The sequence below is a fragment of the Phyllopteryx taeniolatus genome, chromosome 16 (genome assembly GCF_024500385.1).
Source record: "Phyllopteryx taeniolatus isolate TA_2022b chromosome 16, UOR_Ptae_1.2, whole genome shotgun sequence".
NCBI lineage: Eukaryota > Metazoa > Chordata > Actinopteri > Syngnathiformes > Syngnathidae > Phyllopteryx > Phyllopteryx taeniolatus.
Window position 1 is genome coordinate 17,207,845 of NC_084517.1, and position 15,653 is coordinate 17,223,497.

Below are 15,653 nucleotides of genomic sequence, written 5' to 3' on the forward strand. Positions count from 1 at the left end.
GTTTTGTGTCATGCAAGTGAGTCAGCCCTCATTCCGCTGGCAACTGTTAGAATTTCTGAAAACAATTCATCTTTGAGCAAGATTAAACATCCCCAACAAGTGCTGGCATCCACATATTAGTTCAATCGTTGCATCATACTCTTAAGCGATTCCAGTCTCAACGAGTCATAAAATCCAAATGAACACATGACCCATGTCATAAGAGCTTTATTTGAAATATTACATATAAAAACTACATACAATTTATCCAACATGTTAACAGGGATTAAAAGCACATTTTAAAAATTCTGATCAGTAAACGTGTGCCGACGCGGAATTAAGTCATCCCCACTATGGGCACTTATTGCTGGGAGGAGGAGAACTAGTCTGACACCTCAATCTTCTCTTGTTTGATGTTCTCTGGAAAAAACAAAGGGTATGCTAAGTTGCAAGATTTGTTCTGATAATAGATGCAAGATCAGACAAGCGTGGTCACCTGCTGTCTGTTCTTCCTTCATCCTGTCAATTACGCACTTCTTGATCTCCATTCCGATGGCTCTGGAAAGGGGCGGGGGGACGGCGTTGCCCACCTGCCAGGCGACGACAAGATGCCGCTTAACACGCTAACCTTGTCTACTGGTGCTCAATGAGTCAGCGTGGCCGCTCACCTGTCTGTGTTTGTCCAGGATGTTCCCGAAGAAGCGGTACGTGTCGGGGAAGCCCTGAGAGCGAGCGCACTCCCTCACGCTGACCACTCGGTGCTGCTCGGGGTGTAGAACACGACCCTGTAATTAAAAAAAATAATGTGCCAAATGAAAAACATGGGATTAGAGCTGCAGCTCAGGTCCATAAAAGCATGCTTGGGTCTCTTTTTTTTTTCTTGACCTGTTTTCCCATGGGCTCGGGGTTGGTGACGGTGGTACTGAAGAATCCGTCCCACTCCAGCCTTCCGTAGAGTCCCGCCCAGTGATTGTGGCGGTTTCCGGTGTGAGGCAAACACCACGGGATCAGTGTGTTAAACTGCCGGTCGGCCGGATCGCAAGGATTTCCTGCATTGGCGGACAAAAACTTGTTCACGTTCGAGCAACTTTACCAAAGCGTTATTCAAGACCGTGCGCACCTCCGGCACAGGTGCAGACGCCTCGGAGCGCGCCCGTGCCGCTGCGTCCGTTCTTCTTGTCCCGGTGGGTGTAGCGTAGTTTCTTGGTCATGGTGCCGTCCCTCAGGCGCACCTCGATGTTGGGGAGGTCTCTCCAGTCCGAGCCGGGAGCCAACGGGATGTGACGCATGCGACCCTCCACCAGAGCGCTCATGTCCTACACACCCAAGGAAGAAGGGGGGGAAAAAAAGGCAGTCGTTTTTAGGGTATACAGTTCCACTCTAGTCCTGTAAGTATCTTTTTTTCTTCTTCATAATTACTTTTATTTATTTATTTATTTTAAATCACTGTCCAAGTCTTGGTTCATGGGAAACGACTAAATACCTTGATTCCTGATTCGCACCAAAATTAAAGTACCTTAACTGAAACTTGCACTGGATTTCAGTTTTTTTTTTGAGGGGGGGTTTGACCAGGTGAAATTATATTTTATGTAAGAGTTTGAATACAAACAAAAAGATAGCAAGGAGTATGGATTTGTTTTCCTCCAAAGGCTACATTCAGAAAAATTGAGATGCAAGGGCCACTTTGACCAAATTAAAAGTCGAATAATTTAAAACTAAAATGAATCCATCAAACAATTATAAAATTGGTTAGTTATTTTGAAAAAGCGCAACAGTGAATATAGAGACTCACCTTGCAGACGTGATCCCTGAGGATGGGCTGGTACTGCGTGCCGCGGATCTGCCTCTGGAACCACGACTGAGGCTCGCCGTTGTAGGAAATCTCCAAGGCGGCGGCGCCGTTGCGGATCTCGGGCAGGTCGGACATGGCGTCGCGGACCGTGATGGTTCTGTAGATGCCGCCATTGCCACTGTACGCAAGACGCCATGTTACAACACTGTTTGATGAAGAGAGTGTGTGTGTGTGTGTGTGTGTGTGTGATGCCAAGCTTACCGTGTGACGTTGCTGACATATTTCTTCTCGTCCACCACCACGCTGAGGGAGACGGCTCTGGGAGCGAACACGTGCAAAGGCTCGGGATAGCGAGGCAGCTTCTCTCCGGGAGCGGCGGCCAGGATGATGGCTCTGCGACGAGTCTGGGCCACGCCGTACTGACCCGCCTGATCCAAAAAGGACATCATACCCAATGTGAGACGATGAACAAGAGCACACTGGACACACACAGTTGAAAAACCATAACACTCAAAGCAATAATATTGCTGATCCATAAACTAGGACTGCAATAATCGAAAAACAATTTGATAAAAAAAAAAAAAAAGATGAAAGCAAAATCTCTGCTTCGAAGCATTGCAGGAGTGTCCCCCCGCCCAATGTTACTGAAGTACGGTAAGCATTACTTAATCGATAACACGATGGGATAATCTGTACACTATTCGATTCTAAAAATATTCCATAGCTGTAGCCCTATGCATAACATATATTAGTGATAAAGTACTTTCTGACAAATGCACTACTTCTAGATTGGCTCTTGAAATTTACACATTACTATATTTGACTGTTCTAATCAGTTTATGTATTAAAGACGTGGAAAAATCTAAAAATGTACGCAGCAGTATTACACTAAAATCGTCCCCCCCCCACCCCCCGAAATATAAATTTAACAGGTTTTAACCTATATAAGCTAAATGGTTTGTTTACATTTTGTATCATAAAAGATAAATCTACAGTACCTGCAGGACTCCAAAGGTGCACTGGTATCCCATTCTGACAAGGCAGCGCAGAGTCAACTTGAGGACCATGGATTTTTTGAAGGAAACAAAGTTCCTCACATTCTCAAGCAGGAAGAACTTTGGTCTGTAGTAGTCACAGTAACTGCAACACAGGAAGCCAAAAGGTTAGCCATTCATCAACATCAAACAGTAATTCACTTTAATCAGCGTTTGCCTTGTCACCTGAGGTAGGAGACCACCAGCGAGTTCTTGAACTTTGAGTACGTGCGCGAGTTGAAGCGATTCATGCCGCTGAAGCCTTGGCACGGGGGGCCACCGCAGAGCATCTCCACGTCGCCCTTCTGCGGCAGCTTCTGGCCCAGAGAGTTGGTCTTCTCGCCGGACATGACCAGCTTGAGTAACACGTTGCAGTCTTCTGTGAACACGGTGGTGCCCGGGTTGTTGAGCCTGAAGGCCTGCGCCGCCGGCTCCCACATCTCGATGGCCCACTCCGTTTCGGAAATGCCTTCAAAATAAAAACTGACGTTCATTTGGTAACCTGTGCGGGTTGGAACGTTTCACCGTGTGGGAAGGAGATCTTACCAGCCTGGTGGAAGCCTTCAGAGAGACCGCCACAGCCTGAGAACACGTCCAGTGTGCGATATTTCTGCACTTTGGGAATCTGTGGTCCAGGGGGCTGCTCTGCTGTTTCATGAACAGCTGAAGCCTTGCCTTTGCCTTTACCTTGTAAATAAAAAAATTAAAATAACTGTCACATTTCCACTGAGCCATTAGGAACCGCAGACCCTCAACTAGCTTTTTACATGCATGTGTGTGGCTAGAGCTACGAAGGACAACATTTCCAGAAGGAAGGTTAATTGAAGACTAAATTGTCCATAGGTCTGACGTTTAGTGCAAATGGTTGTTGGATTCCTCGTGTGTTTTGGACATACTTGGCAAATAAAGATGATTCTGATTCTGTGCCCTGTGATTGACTGGCGATCAGTTCAGAGTGTACCCCGCCTCTCGCCCAAAGTCAGCTGAAATAGCGGCTCAGAAAATGGAGGGATGTTTTATTTACCTTTCCCTTTGCCCTTTCCTTTGCTTTTGTGTGTGGCAGAGCGAGCATGGTTTGGAGGATCCTCAAAAGTTTTGGTTTTGGCATTATAAGCCTGCAAGAGAAGATATGGAAAATTTAATTTGATAGGTAGTCCACAAATATTTGGGTCACTGTGTTTTTGAAGGAACGTCAGCATGTTTATTAAGACATCTAGGAACTGTTTTCAATCGTCATTAAACATGTTTCTAAACATTATGCACACTATACCTCTAGGAAGTAGAAGCGGTCCGGCCCCCCGTTGGAATATTCTTGGACCGACTCGTTGAGGTCCTCCCCGTATTCTACATGACAGCGCCCGAGCACGTCCGACATGCTGACAGTGACCTCCTCGTCGCTCCAGTACAGTTGATTGACATCCGTGTGGTAACTGGCTTTCACTCCTTTGTGGGTGTTCTCGGGCCTGGCAGAGGAAAGCCAGAATCATACTCTATTTTATTTATTTATTTAAAGTCACAGGAGAGCAAAATGGTCCATCTATTACCTGTAGAACTTGTACAGTCGTAGTTTGACCTCCGACAAGTCCACCTTGCCGTTGCTGCGCCGGTGACAGAAGATCTCCTTGATGCGGCCAACGCGGAACGGTTCTGGGGCGTCCTGGTTGGAGCCCTTGATGTAGTCCGATGACTTTCTGTAGTATTCCGGATACAAGTCCTCGTCCACGTCTTCTTTCCTGTGGGAGCGCTTCACAGGGCTGACTGCTTTCACACTGACAACAGACAGAAGACCGTGAGAAATAATAACGCTGCCAGACTACTGATGATCATCACCATTTCTAAATAACATGCAGAATATTCATTTATACATTCTCAAATTTTATCAATCTGTCCGCGCTGCTATCTTGGAGCAGTGTAGGCAGAATGAAAGCAGTTTAATTGCAGGACCTTTTTTATTTTTAGATTATTTTTTAATTACAAAAAATTTATATTGTATATATATTTTATCATACTATATTTTATATTGAATGTCTGTATCATTTTCTTGAAGAAATAGAGGCTGAACGGAAAAACATTTGGTATTTTCAGTCGTCTTAATTAACAATTGACGTTTCTTTGAAATTCGAGCATCACCTGAAATTAAAGGCCTCATGAGGCATGTAGACGCCGTCTCCGACCCGGAACTGCTCGCCTCTGAAGCAGGCCAACACGTAGAGCGCCTTAGAGTCGTGCTCTTCGTCCAGCGGCTCAAAGGCACGTGGATTGTCACGTTCCTCGCGCTCTTTAATCCTCACGCAGCTGCTACAAAACCTATTACAATCATTAGAAAAACAAACAATGTGGATTAGAGTGGAGGAATGTTAACGTCTGAATAGAATAAATGCTTGTGCTCACTTGAACTTGCAGTCGTCCGACGCCGTGGTCTTGGGCGGTGTCTCAAAGCGGGCAAAATCCGTGTCGTACCAGAACTGATAGAAGAAACTTTTGCCGTCGTCTTCGATCACCTTGACGTCCACATCCAGCCCACCCTAACGCGCAAAAGCGGCAGTGAGCATCAAAAAGAGGAGACTCCTCAGCAGCAAGGTGGACTCACCTCCATGCACCAGTTGTTGGAGGGCGCCTTGTAGGTGACGTTGACTTTGCCTTGGATGTAGCTGAGCGATATGTCCTCGCAGTCGTCCACCAGGAGGAGCTCTAGGGGGTCTGACGACTCGCCGAGCACCGTTTGAGTGCCGCGGAGAAACCAGTGGGCGTGAAACATCTTACCGTTGTTGTCCTCCCACATGGCCGTGATCCTGGAGGACAACAAAAACATTTGAGAAAACAAATATTCCTTAAATTTGAAAAACTAGTTTCCGGTCTTGAACCCTAATCCTCCTAACCCAGACTATAAATCCTAATTTGAAGCATCACTGTAACTAGTCAAACCATATCATTAGTAAAAGACTGTTATCTTAATGCTAACACACAATGGAAAAAGCCATAGACTGGCCACTGAAACTAGCTTTGATGTTACAGTAGTTGTAACTAAGCAACAGATATTTGAACACAAACGGTGCAACATGAAGACAGACAATATAACAATGCGCACTGATACAGTACATTCTTTATCCTCTGCAAATTATAATTTATGGCAGATAGAGTCGGTTGTGAAACACTTCATATAGTACAGAATGCCTTTCTGTATTATACCGCCCCCTGGTGGCCATGGCAATAAAGCATGAAATACAAAACAGCTTCATTCTCCACATTCTATGTGTTTTACTGTAGCACAATACTGCAGAGTGCCATTTTCCTTAGTAAAAACTATTTTGTTGGTGTGGCTAGAATGAGTCAAGACACTGTTGTACAGGCTTTTACCCCAATTGGGAACACAAATCCAGTTGGAAAACTATTCTAACTAAGTATTTTACAATCCTAATGCAGGCTGGCAAACCTAACCCTGGTTTTAAAATCTACTTTGTGAACTTAACCTTATTTAAATAATAAATATTACTTCGAAACCCTAATGCTGGCATAAAATGTCTCTTCAGAGAAGGCCGTATGCAAACAGTAAGAGGCGCAGTAAACCTGTTTAACGCTGGCTTCAAAGCACAAATAAAGTTGGGGCAAATGAGTTCAGTGCTGAATAAGACATCAGCGTGATCAATGTTGCTGTGGCCGCTATACAAAGTAAACCATCTTTTTTCCTTCCCCCAAATATGTGTGGATTAAAAATAAGTGCTCTACCTAGCCAGGTACAACGGAGTGGATGGATCCTCTGAGGATACCGAGACACAGTCGCCCACCTCCAGCTCTTCCTCATTCACGCAGACCTTTTTGTAGTACTGCTTCTTGTTCTCGCCCTGTAAGGAACAGGAGACCGACTGAGGAGGGCTCGGTCATCACTCACACACACACACACACTCACACACACACACACTCACACACACACACTCACACACACTCACACACTCACACAGAAATGCAAGAGTCAAGCAGCCAGTACCTGAATGGGCTCGCCGATCCACGTCAGCTTGCACTGGGTCTGCTTCTTCCTCTTCACCCGAGATGCTTTCTTGCTCTTCACGGGCATGTCTTCCTCCTCCTCCATGTTCTCATCATCCTCTGCCTCCTTCACGGCCAGGTTCGGGCACCTGAGCCAATGAGGAAACATTAGAAATGACAGCGGCGCAGCGCTCCTTAAAAAAAGGCGTCTAAAAGGTCATCTTTGCTTTATGAAGGTACAGATATACTGTATGCAGTTTAAAAATGCTGTGCAATTAACTAGTTTGCCATGTGGTGAAACAAGGTGGGCACACAGCACAAGGAGGCATACACAGTCCCCCCCCCCCCCCCCATCTGATTATTTTATATTTATGGTCCAAGTGTTTTTTTCATATAAATATTTACTGTAATTATGATTTCACTGTGTTAGGGTCGCTTAGTGATACACCACGGTGTTCCAGTTCTGCCATTACATTAAAGGGATGGTCATATAATGTCTAAACATTTAAATTAAAATATTCCTTCAAAATGTTTTAAATTACTAATTACTAATTAAATTTAATTAGGACTTTTGCACACTCACCTTCTTTGCTTGCAAGCCTGCTTGCTTTTGCCACTTCCTCCAAATTTGATCATGTCCTTGCAGGCGGCACACTTGCCACAGTCAGGAGATTGACAAACCTATAAAAAAAATAAAATAAATAAATTTAAAAAAAAAACATGGGTAAAGATTTCAACATACAAAATTCAAATACAGCAGTGGAGTCTCAGGTTGGGTCCACCATCTTGGTGCAGTAAAGGCTCACCTCGCAGACGCCGCAGCGCTGCCGTTTGGTGACGCTCTCCTTGTCGTCCTGCTCGAGCTGCTCCGAGAAGAAGGTGTCGAAGATCAGGTAGACCAGCTTAGTGGTGGTAGCTTTGGTTGGACCCTTGCTGTCCTTCTCGATCTTGGTAGGGTGACGGATGGCTTGTCGTCTCGCAGCTCGCCTAGTTGTTTTTTTTGTTTTTTTGAGGGAGGGGAACAATGTGTGTTCAGGTGTTTTATTTAGGACCTAAAGAACTGCTGGTGGTCATGTGATGCAATGTCATGATGAAGCAACTGGCCAATCATCTAAGGCGTCCAGCCATGCAACACGAAACAAGCGACACAGTAAAGCTGTTGAATGAAGAGCAAAGTGGGGTACACGCATACCGATAATCGGGCCCCCAACAAAGTCAGCAAAAGCCAGATTAGCGCCGATATACCGTTTAAAAGATTATGCCTGAGTGTGGGATGTATTAAGTTATTTTTCCTCCTCGATCCGCTTGGAAAACTGTGCGGGCCGGCAATCCTAAATGTTGTGACTGACGTTAACGCTCGCCAATTAGGCAGCTTGCGTTGCTGCCGGACAAATTTAGGAGCAACTGGTTGAGTTGAATATTTATGACACGTCTCAAGCAATTTACAACTGAAATGTAGTTACCAGCTAAGCAAACCATTAGCATAGCTTCTATTTTTTCCGTTATTCTTTGTACAGTGATGCAAACCCCAATGACGATCACTCGGGGGGGGGGATTCTGTAAATTTTGTCAGAAACATTTGTGCCTCACGCTCTCAAGCATAACAAATATTACCAAAAGATATATCAGGTTGTACGGTTCTTTTACAAAGCTAAATTGATACAAAAAGAAGTAAAATTATACACATCATTTTGAGAACATTTATTGTGCAGACCTCAAAAGACAAAATAAAAACAGCACTTTAATGTGCAGACAAACACATAACATTGCTGATATAAATATGTAATATACTAATACATAGTATTAGTATATTACATTAATACTATTTCATCATTGTATCATTTTAAAAATCAGCATGCATGTACCCCTCTTTGTCAATCAAATGAAGACTATTACATTCAACTGTTAAAGGAACAAGAGTTTTGTCTATTTGAAGCGTAAATAGTGTACGAGTTAAGTATATAGAAAGCTTTACTGAAAATGGAAACCACCCCTCACTAAAGATAGTCAAACTTGGAATGCCTGCCAACCAATTAGCAAGGCATGGTAATGCCCATGAAAGAAAAGTATACATCTGGAATGTTCCACAACAATGTTCTGGGGTTACAACCTTGACTTCTCGAGGAAAATCAATGAATGTCACACAAACAACGGAGAAGTGAGAAGGCGCTGACTGCAAATTCAAAATGTACGTACTAGTTTCCATGGCAACACTGGGCCGACCACCTGAACCGCCAAAGCACATCACTTCCCATTATCCTGTCTGCTACATGTGTTCTTTACGTGATTTATGTAATCAAAAGCCATTTTCCACACTCAACCTAAGGATCTTTATCTAAAACGCTTTTAGAGGGACAATGCTCAGCTTCTTTGTGAAAGGCAGACAGAGCCCTTGCTTTGGATAACACGACAATTCCGTGGGCGTTCTTCTGCGCCACACCGCTTATGGAGCGACTTGAAATGACAAACCAGATGGTGTAATGACACTAGTACACACAAACTACGATGTGAAGCCATACAAAACAGTAGCAGGGACTTTCCCCCCCCCCCATCACCCAAGCCAACGATGCATTCAGGCCTACCTACCAGTACAGCAGCATGCTGCATTAGGAAATGTCAAAGGAATGGTAGACGTTAGCGAGCGCTTGAAGCCATTTCTTTGACAGAAAAGCTAAAACTTGAAGCAGCTGGAGGAGCCGCAGCGTAAACGGCGGCTGAGGCGGAGCCCTCACGTTAATGGAAATGCCGCAGCGAAGAAAGTCGTACCTCTTGCCCAGCGTAACGCCGGCCAGATTGATGAGGTCGCGCATGCAGGGCGTGACGATGATCGGCTGCTCGTCCGAGTCGCCGGCCTCGTCGTAGCTCTCCACCTGCTCCACCACGAACTGGGCGTGGCGCAGCAGCGTGTCCTCGGTGAAGCAGTTGAAATTGAGGCCCGGCGGGGGCACAGTGGTCTGAAGGCGGGCAAAAAAAAAAAAAAAGGCGCACTAAACTTCAAGTTCATTTTGGTTCAGTATTACAATGTGTAGTTCCTTGTAGTACAAGGAACTATATTTGTTAACTTTAAATCAAAATAGACACCGCTCAACTTATGATAAAAGGCAATCGGCAAGAAAAGGGTCAGGCAAATTCTAATCTAATATGAACGAATTGTCCACCATTGTAATAACTGATTAAAAATGTTGATTCTTCCTACTTTTTTTTTTCCAATATAAAAATGTGTTTACGGGAACATGAAAATTGAGTATATGGTAGCTGCGCACACATTTAATGAACATTGCTCTGGAGGAAGCCTCAGGTTCTCTGATAATGCCACAAAAGGTTGCTAAATATGTTTTTACATTTTATTTTTCTTCATAAATGTTGGTCTGATTGGTCAAGGGTTAAAAAAAAATCAACACTAAATATAGTGATAAAATACACACTGAACATTTACCCCTTTACACATCAATTAACTCAAAAAAAAAAAAAAAAAAAAATTGCCAGGTTCCTGTTTAGCTAAAATGGCCAAATAGGCAAGAGTTAAGGCCCCGCAAATGAGATTGAGTGGGGATTTATTTTTCTCCTTATCCAAAGTAGCATTAATACATCAGTCTCGCCTGACACAAACAGCAGTAATATTTATAAGTATAGAGAATTTGGGATCCGGCAAAATTCCAAATCACCCTCATCCCCACCTCAATCTTGTTGAGGAGGTCCTCGTAACTGGCGTCCGGATTCTTCTGGAGGAACTCTACCACTATTTTGCTCATGTAGATCTTCTCCTGCATCAGCGCAAAGATGGCCGAGTACTCCTCGCTGGGATTCATCAGGATGTAGTCGGCAAACGCTTGACAGGGAGGAAAACGGTTACAATCCGTCGGAGAGGAAATACATCATTCTGGTTTTAACAACCAGAACTGTTGTGATACCTGTGGTGAACCCGATCAGAGCTTTTTCTCCTCCATCAAATCCCGTAATCCACCAGGCGTTAATGGGTCCAAGTTTCTTTGCAGGAACGCCACCTTAAGAGGGAACAGGAATTCAAAATGCTGCCATGTTTACTTACACCTGTCGCCCACAACTTTAGGTACACCAGCACAATCTACTGTTGTAAGAGGTTCCTCCATCCATCCACTTTCTTTACCGTTTATCCTCACTAGGGTCACGGGCTACTGGAGCCTATCCCAGCTATCTTCAGGCGGGAAGCGGGGTACACCCTGAACCGGTCGCCAGCCAATCGCAGGGCACATAGAAACAAACAACCATTTGCACTCACATTCACACCTACGGGCAATTTAGAGTCTTCAATCAACCTACCATACATGTTTTGGGGATGTGGGACGAAACTGGAGAGCCTGGAGAAAACCCACGCAGGCACGGGGAGAACATGCAAACTCCACACAGGCGAAGCCGGGTTTTAAACCCCGGTCCCCAGAACTGTGAGGCAGATGTGCTAACCGACTAGCACATCGATGTGAATATAAAAAAGATGAGAAAATATGAATGTCTTAACTGCAAAACCTTTCAAATATAAAAAAAAAGTGTTTAATTTAATTGCAAACAAAAAACTATGTAAAACTGATCCTTTCATTAACCATTTTAAAACGTGCTGCCCCTAGGCGTGCCAAAGCAAGTGTCCAGTGAGAGCACGCAAATGTCCGAAATGCCAGGTCTTTACCGTCCAAGCAGGGGTTGTCATCGTAGATCGGTTTGACAACGCAACTGAAGTAGAGCTCCACATTCCTCTCAATCAGTCCAGCGTCAAAGGGACAAAGATGGCCATGCTTGTCGTATACACTGCAGGGGCGATTCAATACAAATATTTCTTGTTTATAAGTCCACGTGAAGAAACTTCAAAATGATTTTATTTTTTATTTAATATCTAGAATCGCCACCTAAAGTTTGTGATCCTGTGCTGCGGCAGGTCCTCGTAGCTCTCGAAGCCGTCCTCGTTCGAGTCGAACAAGGAGAGGCGCTCGTCTGTCAACATCTCCGGCTCGTCCAGCTGAAGAAACCACCGCATCGCTTCCACATCATTGGAAGACATTTTAAAAAATTTTTAAATCAAATCTCACGCTTACCGCATTGTCTGGATCCCCTTGAAAGAACTTGAGGTCGGAGTCGTCCAAATATTGCCTGCAATCTTGACATTTGGGAGGAGGAGACTGAAAAGCACAAAAAGTTTTAGTATATAAATCTGTGGAACCTGTAGATGAATAATTACCTGTAGGTGCAATTTGCTTTTTGGGACACTTATTAAAAGGGGGAGATGACTTATTCAAATACTCTACGTGCTAGAGTTAAGGTAGAGAGTTACAATACGGGTAACTAAAAGTTCAACTAGACTTTAACGAGGACATAGGGAAAATTGACCTTTTAGTGGCGTTACCTTTGCAGCAGAAACTGTCTTGGTCTCAGTCATGACTTCTTCAGGAGCAGCCCTGTCAAAGTTTTTATTTTTAGAGAAACAAATTCAAGGGAGTTCCATCTCAAAGTGTTTGAAGGACTTACTTGTCATCAGACTCCACTTTCAGACGCTTCTGCTGAGACTACAGTATTTTTTTTTTTTTGGCCGGGGGGGGGAAGAGACAAAAAAATAAAAAATCAGGCTGTTAAAAGTGTGAAAAGGTGAGCTGTGTGAGCAAAAATTAAGACGATTCACCTCTTCAGTGTCATTATCCTGTTTCGCTTCAGTTTCTCCATTTGTGGCTTCTCCATTCAGGTCTTCAGACTTGCGCTTTTGACTGTAAAAGAGGTGATTTTTCAAATACTTGAACAAGACAACTTTAGCTCAAATTCTCTCTTTTTAATATAACTACATTCACATATATGAAGGAGCTGCTGAGGCAGTTCTACACAGCAGTCATCAAATCAGTCCTGTGTTCTTCCATCACAGTCTGATTTGGTGCTGCTACAAAAAAGGACAAACTCCGACTGCAACGGACAATCAAAACTGCTGAAAAGATTGCCGGTACCCCCCCCTACCCACCCTTGAGGACTTGCACGCTGCCAGAACTAAGACAAGAGCGTCCAAAATCCTCTCAGACCCTCCACATCCTGGTCACCAGCTCCTTCCCTCGCGTAGGCGCTACCGATCAATGCAAACTAGAACTAGCAGACATTGCAACAGCTTCTTCCCTCTTGCCATCAACTTCTTAAATGGCTAACATACAATTCCATTGCAACATACTGCCAATTTTTGTATTTTATTTTTTTGTTGTCACATTTCTGTCGGGCCAATTATACATTACTCGTGAACTCACTGTTGTAGTCTCGCCATGCTGCACTATTTGCATATCTGTTGTTGACCAATACTGGCCACTCATGCCAGAGTAGCATCTGCACCACTTGCAAAATGACTGAGGAGTATCTGCAACATTTGCACAATCAACATTGTCCCAGATTATCGCGCTACTAGTCACTTTAAACTGCATACACTCCTTGAAGTCTCGGCGCCCTCTGCACAATGGTCATTGCACCGGACTATTGCTATATTAGCCATTCAAAATGCTCTAAATGAGCAGGTGACTGTTTTTCTCAATGTCTTTATGTATCTCAAAAGTGTTCTCTGTCAATTGACTGTCTGTTGCCGTACTAGAGCGGCTCCAACTACCGGAGACAATTTCCTTGTGTGTTTTTTGGACATACTTGGCAAAATAAAGATGATTCTGATCAAAAATTACTTTTTTGCATATCGCATGAGATTGCATTATGATTTGTGGCAAAAAAACTTCAAAAACAGCACACTAAAAAAACGATAATTGGCTTAGACAGCTAACAATCCGTCTTGGACGAATATTTTCGGATTCAAGCATGTGGCAAGCCTGTTAAATGCACCAAAAAAAAAAAAAAAAAAAAAAAAAAAAAAACGCACACTTTCGAGAACATTGACACGATGGTTGGTTGCTTGCCGCCACTTCTCGTCACCCTGGAGCTGGCTGGAGATGCTGGTGGGGAAAAAGATCAAGAATACAAGCTCAAATTGACAAAAAATTGATGCATTCAAAAGAAAAGTGCTTTGAACTAACCTTTTGTGTCAGCCTTGCTCTTGCGACCTTTCCCTCGAGCGCTGGGCGACCTGACAGCGTCGTCTTCGTCCTCGACCTCCATGCCGGCGTCCTCATCTTTGTGGGAGCCGTTGCTGAGGCCGTTTGTTGTGCCGTTGGACTCCTCGCCATTCTCCAGATCTAGCTCCTTTCCCAGCAGGGACTTCACCTTGGAGACGTAGTCCTCCTGAGGAAGGAGCGTAATGAAAACACGTGAGACACTTGCCAGTTAAGGTCTTTAACGGAGCTCAAATAAAACAGGCTGACCACGGAGATTTCTGAGTTTTTCATCTTTTCATCGAGACTACAGAGGGCGTCCTGAGTGTCAGCGTGCAGGAAGTCCTGCACCAGCTTGAGCTTCTCCTTCACGTGATCCTGGACAGGCAAAAAGTAAAATTAGCAAATTAAGTAGGAGTTCATTAACTTCAAGGTCCCGAACGGTACGCAAGGAACTAGTTTGCGGAGCAGTGTAAGAATACGTGGTGACGTGGCACAACCGGGTTTAGTTACTGCGGTACACACCGTTTTTTCATTTCACTGTTTTCATATTTATGGCCTAAAATAATTTTTGATACAAATATTTATAATGACGAAATGTCAAGGCTACAAACAGCCTGCAATGAACATTGTCACAAGATGTCAGCCAATTGCAAAGCGGATTTAACGACCATCTAGGATCAGGTCGGATGTTCTCAAATTTACACTTTTTAAGTTGATAAATATTCAGTATTCAAACTCTTTGCAGTATGCGGATGTGGAGGGCCCCATGACTAAATATGTCCCTGCATCAGAATTAACCTTAATTTTTAGTGTTTATCATTCAAATATTTGCTGGAATTTTGACTTTTGCACTGGCCGGGTAGTTTAGTGATACACCACAGTACATACAAGTGGGTGTTAGGGCACCGACGTAGGAACGGAATTACGTCGTAAATTGAGGACCCACCTGTAATGTACACCTCTATGAAATAGAACTTACAACTGACATCATTTGCTGACACTTGTGGAAGCCATGTCATTCACGGTTTGACTCTTACCGAAAATTGACGTTAAACGAGAGTTTGGCACATCGCTGCTGCTTTAAAATAAAAACAACAACACTGCTTTAGCAGTGTCCTGTGACAAAACAGGTCGACTTTACAGCTGCGTTCCAACTCACCTCGTCTGAAGCTCCATCTTCGTGTAGCACCTGCAGCCTTTAAACGAAGGTAAGAAACGAGTCAAATGTTAGTTCATCTTTTGTTTACCACTAGGAGACTGCTCATAGTGGCGCCAAATCCTTCCCCCGCGCACACACACATTAACAGGCTGCATGCTAACGACGCGACATGCTAACGATAGCAACAGCGAGGTAGCAGTAGTCGAGCTTCGCTAAGAGCCCAACAAAACTCAACTAAAGACGCCGAAACATAATAAATGGTTGTTATTCGGGCGCGACGGAGAGCGTTAGCATCCAGTCTTACCTTTTCCTGACGTCCTCTGGCAACGACAGGGAAGTCCTGGCTGGCATGACGCTCGGCGGGCGATTAAAAACAACGTCGAAGAGCGGAGCTAAAAGGGTTTTAAAAGCGTGAGAGCGAGAGAGAAAGAGACAGCGGTGCTCGTCAGCCTGCTAGCATGTGCCGTCCTGTAACGAGCAACGGAAGAACGTGAGGAAAGCAATTGGCGCGTCTGGGCCGTCTTTTTCGCGCGGAAACCTGGGCGTTTCGGACTGTACCATTGCAAAGCCTCAAGGGGGAGACACTGCAAAAGTAATTAGGTGTTATACCGCAACTGAAAAATAATATGCTATAATAAAAAATACAGTATGCTTCATAAAATATCCCAAGTATTAAA

General features: G+C 44.1%; 1 protein-coding gene across 2 annotated transcripts; it reads right to left on the bottom strand.

Moving 5' to 3' along the window:
- Positions 1-191: 191 nt before the first annotated feature.
- On the bottom strand, positions 192-15,534 carry dnmt1 (DNA (cytosine-5-)-methyltransferase 1). Of its 2 annotated transcripts, XM_061749683.1 has the most exons (35): positions 15,281-15,534; positions 14,977-15,013; positions 14,085-14,192; positions 13,800-14,004; positions 13,646-13,718; positions 12,434-12,515; positions 12,283-12,320; positions 12,161-12,212; positions 11,853-11,936; positions 11,667-11,776; positions 11,450-11,568; positions 10,701-10,793; positions 10,467-10,618; positions 9,556-9,743; positions 9,376-9,390; positions 7,596-7,776; positions 7,373-7,470; positions 6,791-6,938; positions 6,532-6,647; positions 5,396-5,597; positions 5,197-5,330; positions 4,936-5,112; positions 4,350-4,574; positions 4,076-4,268; positions 3,830-3,920; positions 3,352-3,492; positions 2,992-3,274; positions 2,770-2,911; positions 2,033-2,199; positions 1,772-1,949; positions 1,100-1,295; positions 865-1,028; positions 648-764; positions 476-569; positions 192-399 (listed from the first exon to the last, which is right to left on the bottom strand). In XM_061749683.1, exons 1-35 carry the CDS (start codon positions 15,325-15,327, stop codon positions 362-364), a joined length of 4,488 nt encoding a protein of 1,495 aa, XP_061605667.1. In that variant the 5' UTR covers positions 15,328-15,534; the 3' UTR covers positions 192-361. The 2 variants fall into 2 exon arrangements, with proteins under 2 accessions (XP_061605667.1, XP_061605668.1); XM_061749684.1 differs by lacking the exon at positions 9,376-9,390 and having other exon boundaries at positions 15,281-15,533.
- Between the last annotated feature and the right edge of the window lie 119 nt (positions 15,535-15,653).

Excerpts from the sequence above, each read along its gene's own strand:
- dnmt1 (XM_061749683.1), bottom strand. The coding sequence starts at position 15,327 with ATGCCAGCCAGGACTTCCCTGTCGTTGCCAGAGGACGTCAGGAAAAG. Across the intron at positions 11,569-11,666 it reads CACAGGATCACAAACTTTAG|TGTATACGACAAGCATGGCC; the intron begins GTGGCGATTCTA and ends TCGCCCCTGCAG. Across the intron at positions 6,648-6,790 it reads GGATCGGCGAGCCCATTCAG|GGCGAGAACAAGAAGCAGTA; the intron begins GTACTGGCTGCT and ends TGTTCCTTACAG.